The sequence below is a fragment of the Alligator sinensis genome, unplaced genomic scaffold (genome assembly GCF_000455745.1).
Source record: "Alligator sinensis unplaced genomic scaffold, ASM45574v1 scaffold428_1, whole genome shotgun sequence".
Taxonomy (NCBI): Eukaryota; Metazoa; Chordata; order Crocodylia; family Alligatoridae; genus Alligator; species Alligator sinensis.
The window spans coordinates 2,357,578-2,371,514 of NW_005841919.1; the positions used below are offsets into that span (position 1 = coordinate 2,357,578).

Here is a 13,937-nt window from a genome sequence, read left to right on the forward strand (position 1 = left end):
AACTTAATTAACCTATTGATCAAACTGAAGATCTAGTGTTGGATTACATCTGCCTCCAAGTTGCTAGTATGCTTAGCTATCTTTAAACACTATTTGAATTTTCAACTGAATGCAAATGTCATTTATCAAAGCAAAAAAAGTAAATGTAATGAAAAAGCAGTATTAGAAGCTTGTTCATCTTATTATGGTTCAGTTTAATGTGGTATATGCAGTAAAAGTCTTTATTTTTTTTTAAAGCAAATGTTCAATAGAGAGAAGTGATTTTAAGGTCTAAAAATAGCTATGAATGGCCAGGGGTAGAAACAGGTGTTTCACGTCCCTGCTTCTGGAAAAAAAAAAATTATCTCATCTAGACAAGTTGTTAGATCCATGCTAATTTTCCATCATATTTTTTTCTTAATTTTAGTCACGTTTCTTACAAGTGCTAGTACAGCACTTTCGATGCAGAATAATTCTATTTTTCATGACCTGAAATCAGATGAAATGGAATTGCTATATTCAGCGTATGGAGATGAAACTGGAATACAGTGTGCTTTAAGGTAAGCATGTCCTTAATGGGGATGTTTAAACAAGAGGACCTTTTTCTTGTGGAAAAGAGGTTTTGTTATTTTTTCCTTCTCAACACTAATTTTGAAAATCAACTTTTAGAGCAACTTACTAAAACAACTTTAAGAACCTGACAGAAGATGGAGTAGAGGGCAGAGCATAGAACTGGGGGCTAAGAATTCAGGATTTCTCATAATCACCCTGATCCTGATTTGGTGCATAACTTAAAATCAGCTCTCTGTACGAGTTTTCAAACTGAAGGTATCGTTTATCTGCATCACATGGCTTGTTAGGAGACTCATGTCCTAAGGGTTGATTTCACTGTAACAATTTGATATGGCAAAAGTTTTTAAAATTGAAAGTAGTGTTTTCTTAGAGTCTAGAACAGGATGCTTTGGAGGGTCAAACTGACAAGTAATCACGTTAATAAAAGAAGTTGATTGAAAAAGAATGAGCTGTAGGAATTAAAGAACAAGCCTCTGAAGTTCACTAACACTGTACAAAAAGCTTGGTAAATCCTGTGCCTCTGGGGAAATGTTTCTTGTTCCCAAGATCAACTGCAAAAATATCTGAAGATGGTATGAACAAAGATACGCATGTTATCCTTGACAGCATGTTTGATCTTGTAAAGTAACAGTAAAAGTAAAAGTCATTAAACTTCACTGTTCTTTTTTTTCCCTGATACGAGAGAAGTGTTGAAAAGCAGATGTCAGTAATATTTTGTAACAGGTCTCTGGCCACGTTGCAGCCAGGCAGCCCTGCCTAGTTCAGGCTCAGCTGCAGCCCTTCCTTTGAATCCCTTGAAGGGTATAAAAGGGAGGCTGCCTGTAGGCTCTGCGTGAGCCCAAGCCTGTGTCGATCCCCACTGGGCCTCTCTGGGGTCCTCTGTCACAGTCTTGCACCCCCAGGCTAGTAGGCCCTCTTAGCCTGTCTGTACCTCTGCTGGGCACCTGTCACCTTAAGGGCTGCTTGCATGGCTCCATACCTCTCTTACACCACTCCCCAAGCCTCACGGGTGTTCTTTCTTTGTGATGCTATTTATTTATGTACTCAGCCCCCTGGGGTCTTTGGACCCCCCTGGTCCCTTCCTGAACTCCTGGACCCCTGGTCCTGCACACTGCCCCTTCTCTGGGCTTGTGGGCTTTCTGGCCTGGCTCAGCTTTTCCCTGGGCACATGGACCCTCTGTGGGTTCAAAATAAAACAAAGGCCACTTGCCTCTAAAACCCTACCTTCATCTGCCCAGGCGACCTTCCACTGTTCCCAGCCCTGCAGAGTTGTTTATATAAACTCCAGTCCCTTGTGGAGCCCTGCTGCCAGGATCTCCTCACCCCATGCCTGCCAGGAAGAGACTGCCTGACGGCTTAGACTCTGGGCTTGTGTAGTTCTAACCTGAGCCCTCTTTCGGGCAAGTGAATCTCTCATTAGCTCCCTGTGCCACCTGCAAGCTGCTTCACAGGCTGCTAGATCCCTTAAAAGAGCAGGCACGCCCCAGTGCCATGCTACTTTATTAGTCAGTTTTGTGTGTTTCTTTAATGAAGCCAGATTTAAGAGTTGAGATTCTGCTTGCTGGTTGGAGAACTTTTTAGATTTATTGATGCTGTTATAGTTGATAAAGAATCTTAATATGTGTGCTGTGTGTGTTGGAAGCTGGTGGTGGAAATAACTTCTTTTGGTTAACTGTAATTCTTTACAAAAGCCACGAACTATTTAGTACTTTATTTAACAAGTTTTAGATAAAAATACAATCCACAGTAATTGTGAAAATTTAGAAAGAAATCACAGTTGGATTTTATAAAAGTAAGTGAAAGTGCAAGCCTAGCTGCTATACAAACATTTTGAATATAATTGTTTTGTTTTTTTAAAAAGCATGAGGAAATGAATGTGAAGGAAACTGAAGAGTCAAAAGAATAATTTTGGAAACTAATCAGATGAGAAATGTGTATTAGGAGAGGATTTAGTCAGTGTGGTTGTTCTAAGTTTCTGTGTTGCTCGTGTCTCTCACTCTTGTAGCCTGCAGGAATTTGTGAAAGACTCTGGAAGTTATAGTAAGAAAATAGTGGATGATCTTTTGGATCAGATTACTGGTGGGGATCATTCCAAAACCATTTATCAACTAAAACAGGTGAGTATCTGTAATACAAAAATTCAGCTAATAAAATGGGTTAATCAGTATAAGGATGTTGTTCTCATTGTTTCAGCCCTTTCCATTTTAAGTTTCATTACAAAACTTCTGATTTGCCTCAAGCACTTCTGTGTAAATGCCAAATATTTGTAGAAAGGCAATTTAAGAGTGTTAAGACTATTAGAGCATAGTGGAAGAAAGTACAATCCAGCCTTTAATTCTGCCAGTTTTACTAAGTAATATGAAACCCCTAAAATGGAAACTTTCAACACTTTCAGGTGCTCCATTTTGCAAAGATTTTTTCCATGCATGTAACATTGTTGCATGATTGTTACTTCCCTGAAATGAGCAAACAGAAGACCAAAGAATTACAAAATGTTGTTTCCTGTTTTTATCTGCGCTGCAAAAAGTAAAATAAAATAAAAAATCCAGCCCACTTAGTTCCCTTCCAAGCATTTCTCTATAGATACATTTCCCTTTGGAACATTTTGTCCTTAGTGTGCAAGCAAGTTTCTAGAACAGCAGTTCCCAAACTGTGGGTCACAACCCCAAATGGGGTCACAGAGACAGCAGATGGGTTCATGAGAAATAAAATCACTTTAATCCAGGGGTAGGCAAAATATGGCCTGTGGGTTAGATCTGGCCCACCAGGGAAGTTCATTCGGCCTGCTGGCACCCACCAACTAATTATACCCCACCCAGCTCACATGCCTCATTCCCACCCTCGTGCATGGATGGGCCTGTCCAAGCCAGCAGGCAGCTTCTGAGCAGGGCTGCTGCTGCTACTGCTGCAGCCACTGGGGCACTACTTGGCTTCCCCTGCATCCTGTTCGCTCCAGGCACCAGGTAGGGAAGTAGGCAGAGCCATCCCTAGGGTACAGCAAATCAGGGAGACTGCCCTGGGCCCCACATGTGGGGGAGAAGGGGGGGCACAAGTGGAGCAGCCATGGCCCCTCCCGTGGGGCCCTCCTGGAGCTGGCAGCTCAGCCCTGTGCTGTGGAAGAAGCATGGAAACTTCTTCCTGCCCCCTCCCCCCGCTTTGCAGGGGTACCACAGCCCTGCACAGTGTTAAGGGGGCCCCACACAGGTTGACTTGACCCAGGCCCTGCACCCCCTAGGGTTGGCTCTGGCAGCAGGGATGGGTGTGGGGGGAGCTGCAGCTGGGCAGGGGCTAGGAGCAAGGGGCTGGTGGCAGCTCCAAGCCTGCACACAGGGGGCAGTGGGACAGTGGAGCTTGGGTGGGCAGGATGTGGATGTGAGAATGCAGAACTCGCACCACCAGTGGCAGCAGCAGAAGCAAGTGGTGGGCACTCAGTGTCTTCGCAGCCCACGCAGGTGCTGCCGCTCAGCAGCATGCAGCCCTGGCCAGCTCTGCATGTGGCAGCAAGGAGCGCAGCCAAGCTCGTCTGCCTCTATTGCACGGGACTCCACACAGCACACATGCAGCTCCCAGCACTTGTGCACTGTCTGTGGAAGCCCTGTGCACTGGAGCCGGCTGCGTTCGTTGCCCCCTGCCGTGCAAGTCCTGGGACTACACTGGTAGTGGAGGGGAGCCCTGCTTCCTGGCAGAGTCCTAGGACTTGCACAACAGGGAGCAGGGAAGGCAGCTGGATCCATCATGCAAGGCTTCCCGCAGGACTTCCCCTGGTGGCACATGAGTGCCGGGAGCTGCACATATGATGCGTGGAGCCCCACATGATAGAGGAGGACTGGCCTGGCTGTGGTCCTCACCACCATGCGCAGTGCTGCCAGAGATGCACACCACCAGGCAGCAGCGCCTGCACGGGCCACAAACACCCTGAGCACTCACTGCCTGCTGCTGCTGCTGTCGCCAGTTGCAGGGGCTGTGCACTATGGGGAGGAGTATGTGGGGGGACCCTGCACACCCTGCCCCCACAACCACATATACACCCCCCCAACATACCCTATTGGCCCGCGCCACCATGGCTGTCAAGGTGAGGCATGATAGCTGCAGTGGCGTAGAATTGTGCCCTGTACTGCTGCCAGGTGGGCAGGGGGCACCTCACCTTGGCAACCACAGCAATGGGGTGCTCCCTCCCATGCTGGGTCCTGCCTGCTGGGCCCTGGGGGCAGCGCAGCAGAGTGGAGAGCTGCCCACTGTGGGCTGTGGCTGCCCCCTGCCTGCCTGGCAGCTCTGTTCTAGAAATCTGCCTTGATCTTTCCTTCACTACTGCCCCAGGCACACGGACCGAGGTTGGGTGAGTTTCCTGTTTTTAATGAATTAACATTTGAATTCCACATCCAAACAACTTGGAAAATCTGGAGGAATGCTGTAGATGTGAAGGTGCAGAACAATGTTGGTTTGGGTAAAAATCGGAAAGGGGAAGTGATGTACGCAGGGAAACTGGAATGAGGGAAGCAGCAGGCGAGAGTAGGCTGATGGACTGCACCCTGTAGCCTTACTTTATTTCTATCTGAAAAGGCCTCTGATTCTCTTCATAATGAGAGAACGTTTATATTTATTTTTCCCCCCAAGCCTCTTTCACATCCCAAAATGTCTGGTTTCACACTTACTTACACTTATTTACAGAGGCTTCTTGCATATTTGGGGGGTGACTAACCGAGTCTGTAAATTCCTAGACTTCCTTGTGATGTACAGAGATTCTTCTCTAGATCTTTTCAAATATCCACAACTACAATGGTAACTAACCTTTTCTGGGTCTTTTGCCAGACAGCCAAGTGTAGTGTCTACTAATAACTTACTGTGAAGTGTTAGTTTGTGTGTGTGCACCACAATCTCCTTAAGAGGGAGAAAGTGCAAAAGGTCATGAGGTTTCATATGAAAAACAGTGGCTTCTGATATGGTCTGCTTGAAGTTAAGCCCACAGAACTGAGTTCTTTATACAAAGAAACTTTTTTTGATACAAGCCTTCAAAAGTTCTTTTGAGTTGTCTACTTGTACATCAAGCTTAAATCCTGCTGCAAATGAGTGTTCAGCAATTCTAATTCCAGATGTCAGTGACTATTTACATTATAATCTGGTTCAGCTATAATGTTGACAGAGGATATAAGTTTTAGTACCACTGAGTATCTTTCGGAATTTACATTTTGGTATATTGTAGTTGTCATGGAATATTAAAAAAGTGATCAAAAGCCAGAAGCTGATGTACAGTTGGCTAAAATGTAAGTTTGAATAGTGTATGAATGAGAGAAACAGTATACAAGTCAAGCTTCTATTTAAAATAAAAGAATATAATTCTAAAACACACAGATGCTGTGGTGTAGCTGCTTTGAGCCTTCTGGATAGAGCAGGATATACATGGTGATGGTGGTAGTGATACATTAGATTTGTGAGAGATGTTAATGAAAACTATTTTACCAATTTTTTGTGTGAAAGGTTTGCGAGTACTTAATAGTATACAAAAATGCACTGTCTACGCTAACTTAAATTAATAATTTTGTACATTGCAGAGGAGAAACATTCCAGTTAAACCACCAGATGACATTAAAGTAAGTTGTAGTAACAGCATTTTACCTGCATCTCTGTTTTTAAAAAAAGCACAGTGGGAACCCAGCAAAGTAGCCTCTGACAAAGAGAAGTTAATGGAACACTCCATATTTTTGTATATAAAATATTAATAGGGCTGTGGGAATGTATTTTATGAGGCTATTCCACTCCAGGCAGGCATTATAGTATATCTGCCCTCTAATTGTGTGCGTGCACTCGCATGTCCATGTACATTGTGGCCTAATAAAGCAAATTGTAAATGTACCAATCAGAGATCTAAAAATGGTGAAGTATTATATGGAGCCCAAGCCTTGAACTTGTTGATTTAAATGAACTGATGAGTTCTTTAAGAAGTTAGCTGTTTCGTGTAACATGCTAACACCTAGAATGTGATTTGATACTTAAGGTTCTACCAGTTCTCATCAAGGAAGAACATAAACTGCGCAATACCTGCCCAGACTCCTCCAAACAGATCCTGGTAAGACTACTGTGTTTTCTTGCTGCTTGTTAGATGGATAGAAAGGATGGGTGCAGAGTACTGTATACGATTCTAGCTCCACATGCTTTTGTGAATGCTGAGGATTAATGGATTGAAATCTGATATCTACATTGCATTTTAAGTATTTCAAAATAAGAAAACAAGATCTCTTAGTGTATGAGAATTCTGATAACTGACTTAAACTTAGTCTTATCTTTCTGTTTCATCTTTACCTGAACTCAGTTTTATGACATCTGTCATTGCTATAGAAAGGAATTCAATAAAACACCCAAGTTTACATCACACTGGGTGTGTCTTCATGTGCAGATACTGCGGGGTGGAGTACTCTAGAGTAAATTACTCTAGAGTAAACCCACCCTGGGCAGACATCTACACGTGCAGGGATTTGAGAGAAGATTTGCTGCTCCTGGCAGCAGTCTTCTCCCGTCCCCTGTGGCTGTCCACTGACCTCCTTTAGCAGCTAGGGGAAGCTCTAGGCTTCCCCTGAGTACTTGCCCAGGGGCTAGCAGGGAGTACAGGACCAGGAGACAGCTGTCTCCTGACAGGGACTGGGAGATTGCTCCCTGTCCCTGGGAGCTGCCTGCTGCCGGGTGAGCTCCAGTGGCAGAACCTGGGTAGGGACAGTGTTCTCCTGCCCCAGCAGCAGGGAGCTCCTGGCCCTGGCTCCCCATTTGGGGGCAGAGCGCTTGGCAAGAGCTACAGGGGAGGGGCAGGTCCTAGTCCCCTGCCCCGATCTGCCAGTGGGGCAGCTAGCAGTGAGCCCTCAGTTGGGCAGGGATTCCAACGTGTTGGAGCAAACTAGATTAATCAGTTAATTAAATCTGCTGAAGCATGGCAATTACCTTGTTCCAGCAGCCTCCTGCATCTCGTGCATCCTGTTCAACAAGCTTTAGATAAAGTGCCCCTGCTGCCCTTTTGAAGTGTGGGGATGCTGATACATGAGATGATCCAGGTGCTTTAATTAGAGCTGCTCTAAAGCATTCTCCCCCTCCCCTGGACCACGTGTGTAAACACTTGGAAGTACTAAATTTAATGTGCGTTACCAAAAGTGCATTAATTAATATGTAGGTGCACCCACCTTGTTTTTGAAAGGCAGAATAAAGAAAAAATGGTTTTTCCAGCATTATAGCTGTAGAGAGCAGGGACAAAGCCTAATCTTCAGCTTGCTCACCTTCCCTTTCCTGCTTAACTAAAACCTTAGCTGCTGCTGAAGAATGGTCTCCAGGGGTGGACCTATGATCTTAAAAACAGCTAAAGATCTGTGAAATAGGAGAAGAGGCCAGAAGCCTTAGCAGGCAGCAATATTACTCTAAGAAAGATTTGCTTGATTGGTGGAATGACTATTAAAAAGGTGAGATGATTGTTAAAATGTGTGAAGTGACAAAACTAGGTTATTAACAAGTAATTGACCCCCTCAGCTGCCTGCCTAGTAATACCAGAGCTGCTGCACTGTGCAGCAGGAATCAGAGCTGGGTGATTCTATCTAGGGCTTAATATATACACCACAATTTAGAGGAATTGCTGATTTTGAGGGGGAAGAAGTGTGTGCTGTATGTGATAAAATACGATGTTTCTGAACTGGAAGCAGTAGAGTAAGGGTGGCCAACTTGTGGCACAGGCAGCCTCTTTATTTTATAGGTAGATCAGGGAGGGGTAGACAGCGTTGGGACATGGCAAGGAAGAGAAATCAGGGTAGCAGATCTCACAGGGAGTGCAGAGAAGGGAGCAGAAAGAAGAACAGCAGTTCAGACAGAGTACAAAGCAGATAGGTCAAGACGGGGAGGATAGTGGCTATTGGGGAGGATCTGGGGTTAATTTGTGTCACATTTGCCTAAAAGGTTGGCCCCCCCCACTTCAACAGAGCTGTGTTCATGCAGTACTATGCTTGGACTGATTAATCTGCCCTCCATAACACCACAATAATGGTAGCTTGCAGTAACCAAGACCAGAGTGGGCCTAGCACTGTATAGCATTTGGAACGGTCTCCCAGATTTTGGTACCAAAAAAGTGGTCATTTGAGCAAGTGCTATTATAACTTGTTAGATCTACAAATATAATGATGAAGTGTTTGCCCATCTTCAAATATTGCATGCCTTGATCCATGCAGGGGGATGAAATATGTCCTTTCAGAGCTTTCTAGATACTGAATTAAAGCTACACATTTCATACTTCAGCATTGTCACATGGGAGGTAGAAGGGGTTACTACGTAGGGAGACCAACCTTCCCTCCCCTTTCCCTGCTGTTCTATGGCACTGCAACAGAGGAAAGGAAATGAGATGGTGATTGTAGCTACCCCTTTGGGTATGAGGCAGGCATGCTAATAGAAGCAGGATGTGGTCAGTTCCAAGTACAGCTGTCTGGCAAGTTCAAGCTCATATCACATTATTTTAGAGTGTGGATATATGCAAGAAATAACCTTCAAGAACTACAGTTACTTTGATAAATACCCACTAATTCTGTCTCCAGTTCATCCTTCTTTTTCTTCCTCTTCATTTTATAATGAATCAGGTTGGGGAATCAGTTGGAGACCATAATACTTCTGTTTTGGACTTTTTATCTATGAAGCCATATTCAGATGTGTCCCTTGATATTTCCATGTTAAGTTCATTGGGTAAGTGATGATTAAATACGCTTGCCAATTCAGCTGTGTAGAATAATATAGCTCTAGTAGTTAAAGTGGAGTAACTTCTAGATTTACTAAAGAGGTGCTTGAGTAATACCGAACATTTTCATGATCCATGTAGATAGCACACAGCACAGGAAAAATGCTTCACCCAACCTCAGTCTGTCTTCCCTTTGCATAGGCATGCCTTCATTCTATAATAACATAATTATTTGGTGGGGGGGGAGCTCTTATTCTGTTCTGTAAACCAAAGTAGTCATAAAAGATTTGAAGTTTTAATTTCTTACACGTTCCTGCAGATTTATGCCTGGGACTGAACCCAGAGCTGCAGCTTCCAAAAGTCACCTTAAAAAAATTAAATGAATGAATTTGCATACCTCCAGAGCAGTAGATATAACACAGTTGAAGGCCACCCATCTCAAGAACTTGCCTGTCAAGGCCTGAAAGTATAAAAGACTTGAGTTTCAAATATTGTTTGGTCATGAGTCAAGTATATTAAGAACTTCATCCTGACTTTCTCTCTGTGCTAGAGAAATATACATTTGCCCAGTGTATGGTTTTACTGACTGACTGTGAACATTTGAAGTGTTGGGAAAGAATAACTAGAGTTTCTTCAAACACATTGCTGCCTAATTTAAACATGATTATTAAGTCCTATGTATGTTTCCTCTTGCTAAAAGTCATGAAAATAGGATGGGAATGGATAGACATCCTGGGTCGCTGTGTACTTTTACTGCAGATGCAATATGTCGCCTTCCTTTTGTAAACTTGCCTAAGTGCTTTTGAAGATAGAGCCTGGTTTTCTTGTCCCTACTACTCCTGTTGAATGTGTTCAAAAACAGAACTGACTGTTTCAGGATCTGATTGCCCTAATAGTCAGGAATCTCTTCCGAATTCTCGGCTTCAGTTTATTCAGCTCCAGCTGGAGCATTCAAAGTATCAGCTCATATTTCTCCTGGAAGTGGAGTTCCTTTTTCCTGTTTATTGTGTAATGTGGGAATCTCTTTGAGAACCTCATATAAGAGTAAAACATCTGTTTCTGCATATATTAAACTAGTTGAAAGTAGGCTTGGTTTCTTTAGCTTTATTGTAAAATTAGGGTTTGTTTGTTTGTTTGTTTGGAGTTTTTTTGCAAGGGGCGGGATTAAGAAAAGAACCATATACAGTAAAAGCTCTGTTATCTGGCATCCCCCAGGAATGGGGGATGCCGGTTAATCAAATATTCCGGTTAATCAAGTGTACACCGTCTGGTGCACTCCCCGGTGTCAGTGTGCCAGGGGACAGGGAAGGGAGACCTGTGCAGGCTGCTTTGCTCCGCACAGGTTGCTTTGCCCTGGGCCGTGGGCCGAAGAAGTGGCAAGAACTCTCCTCGCAGCGGTGGCGAAACCTGGAAGTGGTACTTCCGGTTTCGCTTTTGCTGTGTCCCTTGGATGCCAGTTAATAGAGTTTTCCAGCTAATAAAGTGCCGGTTAACACCTCTTTTGCTGTAGCCATATTCCAGTTAATAGTTTTGGGCCTACTGATTTGGGAAGTGTGGGATTGAAAAGAATCAAAGAGGTCACCTAATTCATATCCTTCTTCCTTGGAGAAGATGAAGTGTAGTTAGACCATCCCCAAACTATATTAGTCTGTACTCTAGCCCTTCAATTACCGTGCTTTCACATCCTCCCTAGATGGTCTGTTTCAGTGCTTTAAAATCCTTATTGTTAAAAGAGAGGTTTTTCTAATCTACATTTTTATTGCTGCAAATTCAGCTGATTACTTACCGTTCAGCCCTGGCTAGATGCTGAGTAAAATTGATCCCCATCCTCTTTATTACAGTTATTTTAAATCTGTGATGACATCTATCATGTCCTTCCTTAGCACTGGTTTTCTAACCAAATACAGTTCTTTCCTTGTGTGTCCTTGTTTTTTCAACATGTTATCAGTTATGTCCACTTTAAGAAAGGAATCTGGTGCATCTTTGTTTGCTTATCTGTGCGCTCTGATTATTGGCTTCATCCACACTTAATAGCCATTGATCTTGGTTATTTGTGGTTCCTAGGGAAAGTGAAGAAGGAGCTTGATCATGATGATAATCATTTACATTTGGATGAAACAACGAAGTTGTTGCAGGACCTTCATGAAGCTCAGACTGACAGAGTGGGATCCAGGCCTTCATCTAACCTCAGTTCCCTCTCCAACACCTCTGAAAGAGATCAGCATCACCTCGGTAAGCCGGAGTGTCTCAGAATTTGTAACATCACAATTCAGAGCGATATGACCTACTTTACGGGTAAAAGGACAGGGAGGGAATATTCCAATAATAAAAATGCCTGTTTGAAGATGATTTGGCTGAAACATACTATGCACTGAGTGTAACCATTTCTCATTCTTAAAAGCCCATGATATTCTTTTCAAATAAGTCCTTCAGCTGTGTCAGGTATTAGTCCAAAGGAAATCCACTCTTGCTTGAAGATTATAACAACCTCCTTAGTTAATCTGAAACCAGCAGAAGGTCCAGGGATAAGATGGAACCAAATGGCAACATGAAATTTTGATAGTTTTGTGCCGCGCTTAAGAAGCAAGAAACTTCCTTTGGATACTTTTGATTAAAATTGGTAAATAATGGAAATTTAGGGTAGTAGAAAGGGGTAGATTTTTCAAGAGAACCTAAGATATTAAGGAGCCTTAGTAGTGACTAAAGAACTGGAAGCCATGTCTTGACTATGACTTGCTGTATCTGGCAGCGCCATGTTCAAACATGGTGCACTATCTATATGTGTCTGTTAGTTAATAGTCTTTGGGGGCATTTTTACACATGCGAATGCCACAGCACTTCAAATAGTGTCCTACGCTGCATCACTTCCAGTTTTATATAAACGGCGAAATGCGCATCAGCTCTGAGAAAATGGCAGCAGCATGCTTTTGAACTAAAACACATAAAAGGTGTTTTAATTCAAACATGCACTGCCACCACTTTCTGCATGCTGATGCACATTTCGCCACTTGCCCTGCACTGTGTGCAGTATTGTAATTCACATCAGCTTGCGTGCAGAGCAAACTCAGTTAATCGAGTCTGCTCCGAAGCGGCAGATCTCCGGCGTATCTCAGGACAAAAAGGTACGTGTATAAATGCCCTATTGCTCTGTAGGCAGGCTCGCCACTGATGTTGCATAGGGAGCCTGAAAAGCAGCACAACTTTTCTAAGGGTGCTGCTGCTGGATACAGTAAGTTTGCAGGCTGGTTGCAGCCTAGGTCTCGTTGAAAATCCAGTGTATAAGTCACCTGCAGTGGGAGGAATGGGAAGAAAGCTAGATTGAATACCAGCGCTTTTTGTCTTTGGAACCTCTCTCCTAGATGTTTCCTTTTATTAAATGGTCTCTTTTCAACTTCTGCAGGAAGCCCTTCTCATCTGAGTGTAGGGGAACAGCAAGATATGGTTCATGACCCCTATGAATTTCTTCAGTCTCCAGAACCTGCAAATGCCACTACGAGTTAATCTGATGTGTACAATATTTTTTTTTTTTCTTTTGGTGGTTTAACTTTATAAAAAAGTTTTTGTCATATGGCAGAAACCTCGATTCTGTCCTCTTTTTTTATGAGGATTGCTGTATAATAATATTCTGTGCACTTGTAAAATTTGCCTACCTTTTATATCATGTTGTCAGCCATGCACCATATTCAGACTTTTTGTTTTGTTTTGTTTTTTAATGTAGTGGCGTATGATGAATTTGAAATAGAAAAGAACCACAGATTATTTAAGAAATGTGTTTTATAAAAACATGCTTATCATTTTTCTAGCATCATGCTGGCAGTCATGAATTTCTAATCAGATGGGTACAGTCCTGTTTAGTTCCAAGGACAAAGAACATTCTCCAGGAGGAATATTTATTTTTCCAGCAAGACACAACTTCCCAGATTGTGATCATTTTCACATTGTCTACATTTTCCTGTGTTGTTAAAATCTTATTTCTTAATACTCTAAAAACTTTTCATTTGGAAGCAAAAGGACTTTGGTTGCAATAATAGACTGTTCATTACAGGAATACTGCCCTGCAACTGAAGAAGAACATTTTTTTTTTGTGGTCCCTTGTATCTTTTAATATTAAGGGGTCCAAATACCTAGACTTTTTAACATAACGTATATTTACATGAGTGAAAGTATACTGGACAAGCAAGTGTACTTTAATTTAAAAATGAAGTTTTTGTAATTCAACACTGACATGACAGAGTTTTTTACCATTGATATTATGTGTAAGCTGGATGAATGTTATGTATTTGCAATATTTTGTAAATATTAACTTAATAAAAATCATACAAAAATATTCTTTTTTTTTAAGCTGTTGATGTTTTACTATTACCAAGAGGGAGCATGTTTGCTTATTTGTACTGAGCCTGAAATAGCAGAAATAGTTGGTCTGTATTTCTCTGATGCTACATTATAGTAGTATAATGAAATGTGTAATCTGTTGTTTTGTTTCCAGGGTAACCTGCTTTTACCCCACCACAGTCTGTCCATGTGCATTCTTCCAAGTGGCAGGGGGGGGCTCGGAGGGCACATTTCTGCCCTCCCCCCCCGCTATTCTTCCAAGTGGCAGGTCCTGCATAGCAGGACACTTTCCTGCCTCCAGCAGCTGCTTTTTCTGCTGCTTTTTCTGCAGTCCCTGTCTCTTACTCCCAGCTTCCAGGCTAAG

General features: G+C 42.9%; 1 protein-coding gene across 1 annotated transcript in view; it reads left to right on the top strand.

Moving 5' to 3' along the window:
• BRD9 (bromodomain containing 9) overlaps positions 1 to 13,581 on the top strand; it is a 35,513-nt gene extending 21,932 nt beyond the window's left edge. Inside the window, exons 10-16 of the mRNA XM_025198280.1 lie at positions 407 to 539; positions 2,558 to 2,669; positions 6,102 to 6,140; positions 6,545 to 6,616; positions 9,147 to 9,249; positions 11,306 to 11,473; positions 12,642 to 13,581. Of these exons, the coding sequence (XP_025054065.1) occupies positions 407 to 539; positions 2,558 to 2,669; positions 6,102 to 6,140; positions 6,545 to 6,616; positions 9,147 to 9,249; positions 11,306 to 11,473; positions 12,642 to 12,742 (728 nt within the window). The 3' untranslated portion in view covers positions 12,743 to 13,581. The remainder of the gene's footprint in view (positions 1 to 406; positions 540 to 2,557; positions 2,670 to 6,101; positions 6,141 to 6,544; positions 6,617 to 9,146; positions 9,250 to 11,305; positions 11,474 to 12,641) is intronic.
• The last annotated feature ends 356 nt before the right edge of the window (positions 13,582 to 13,937 follow it).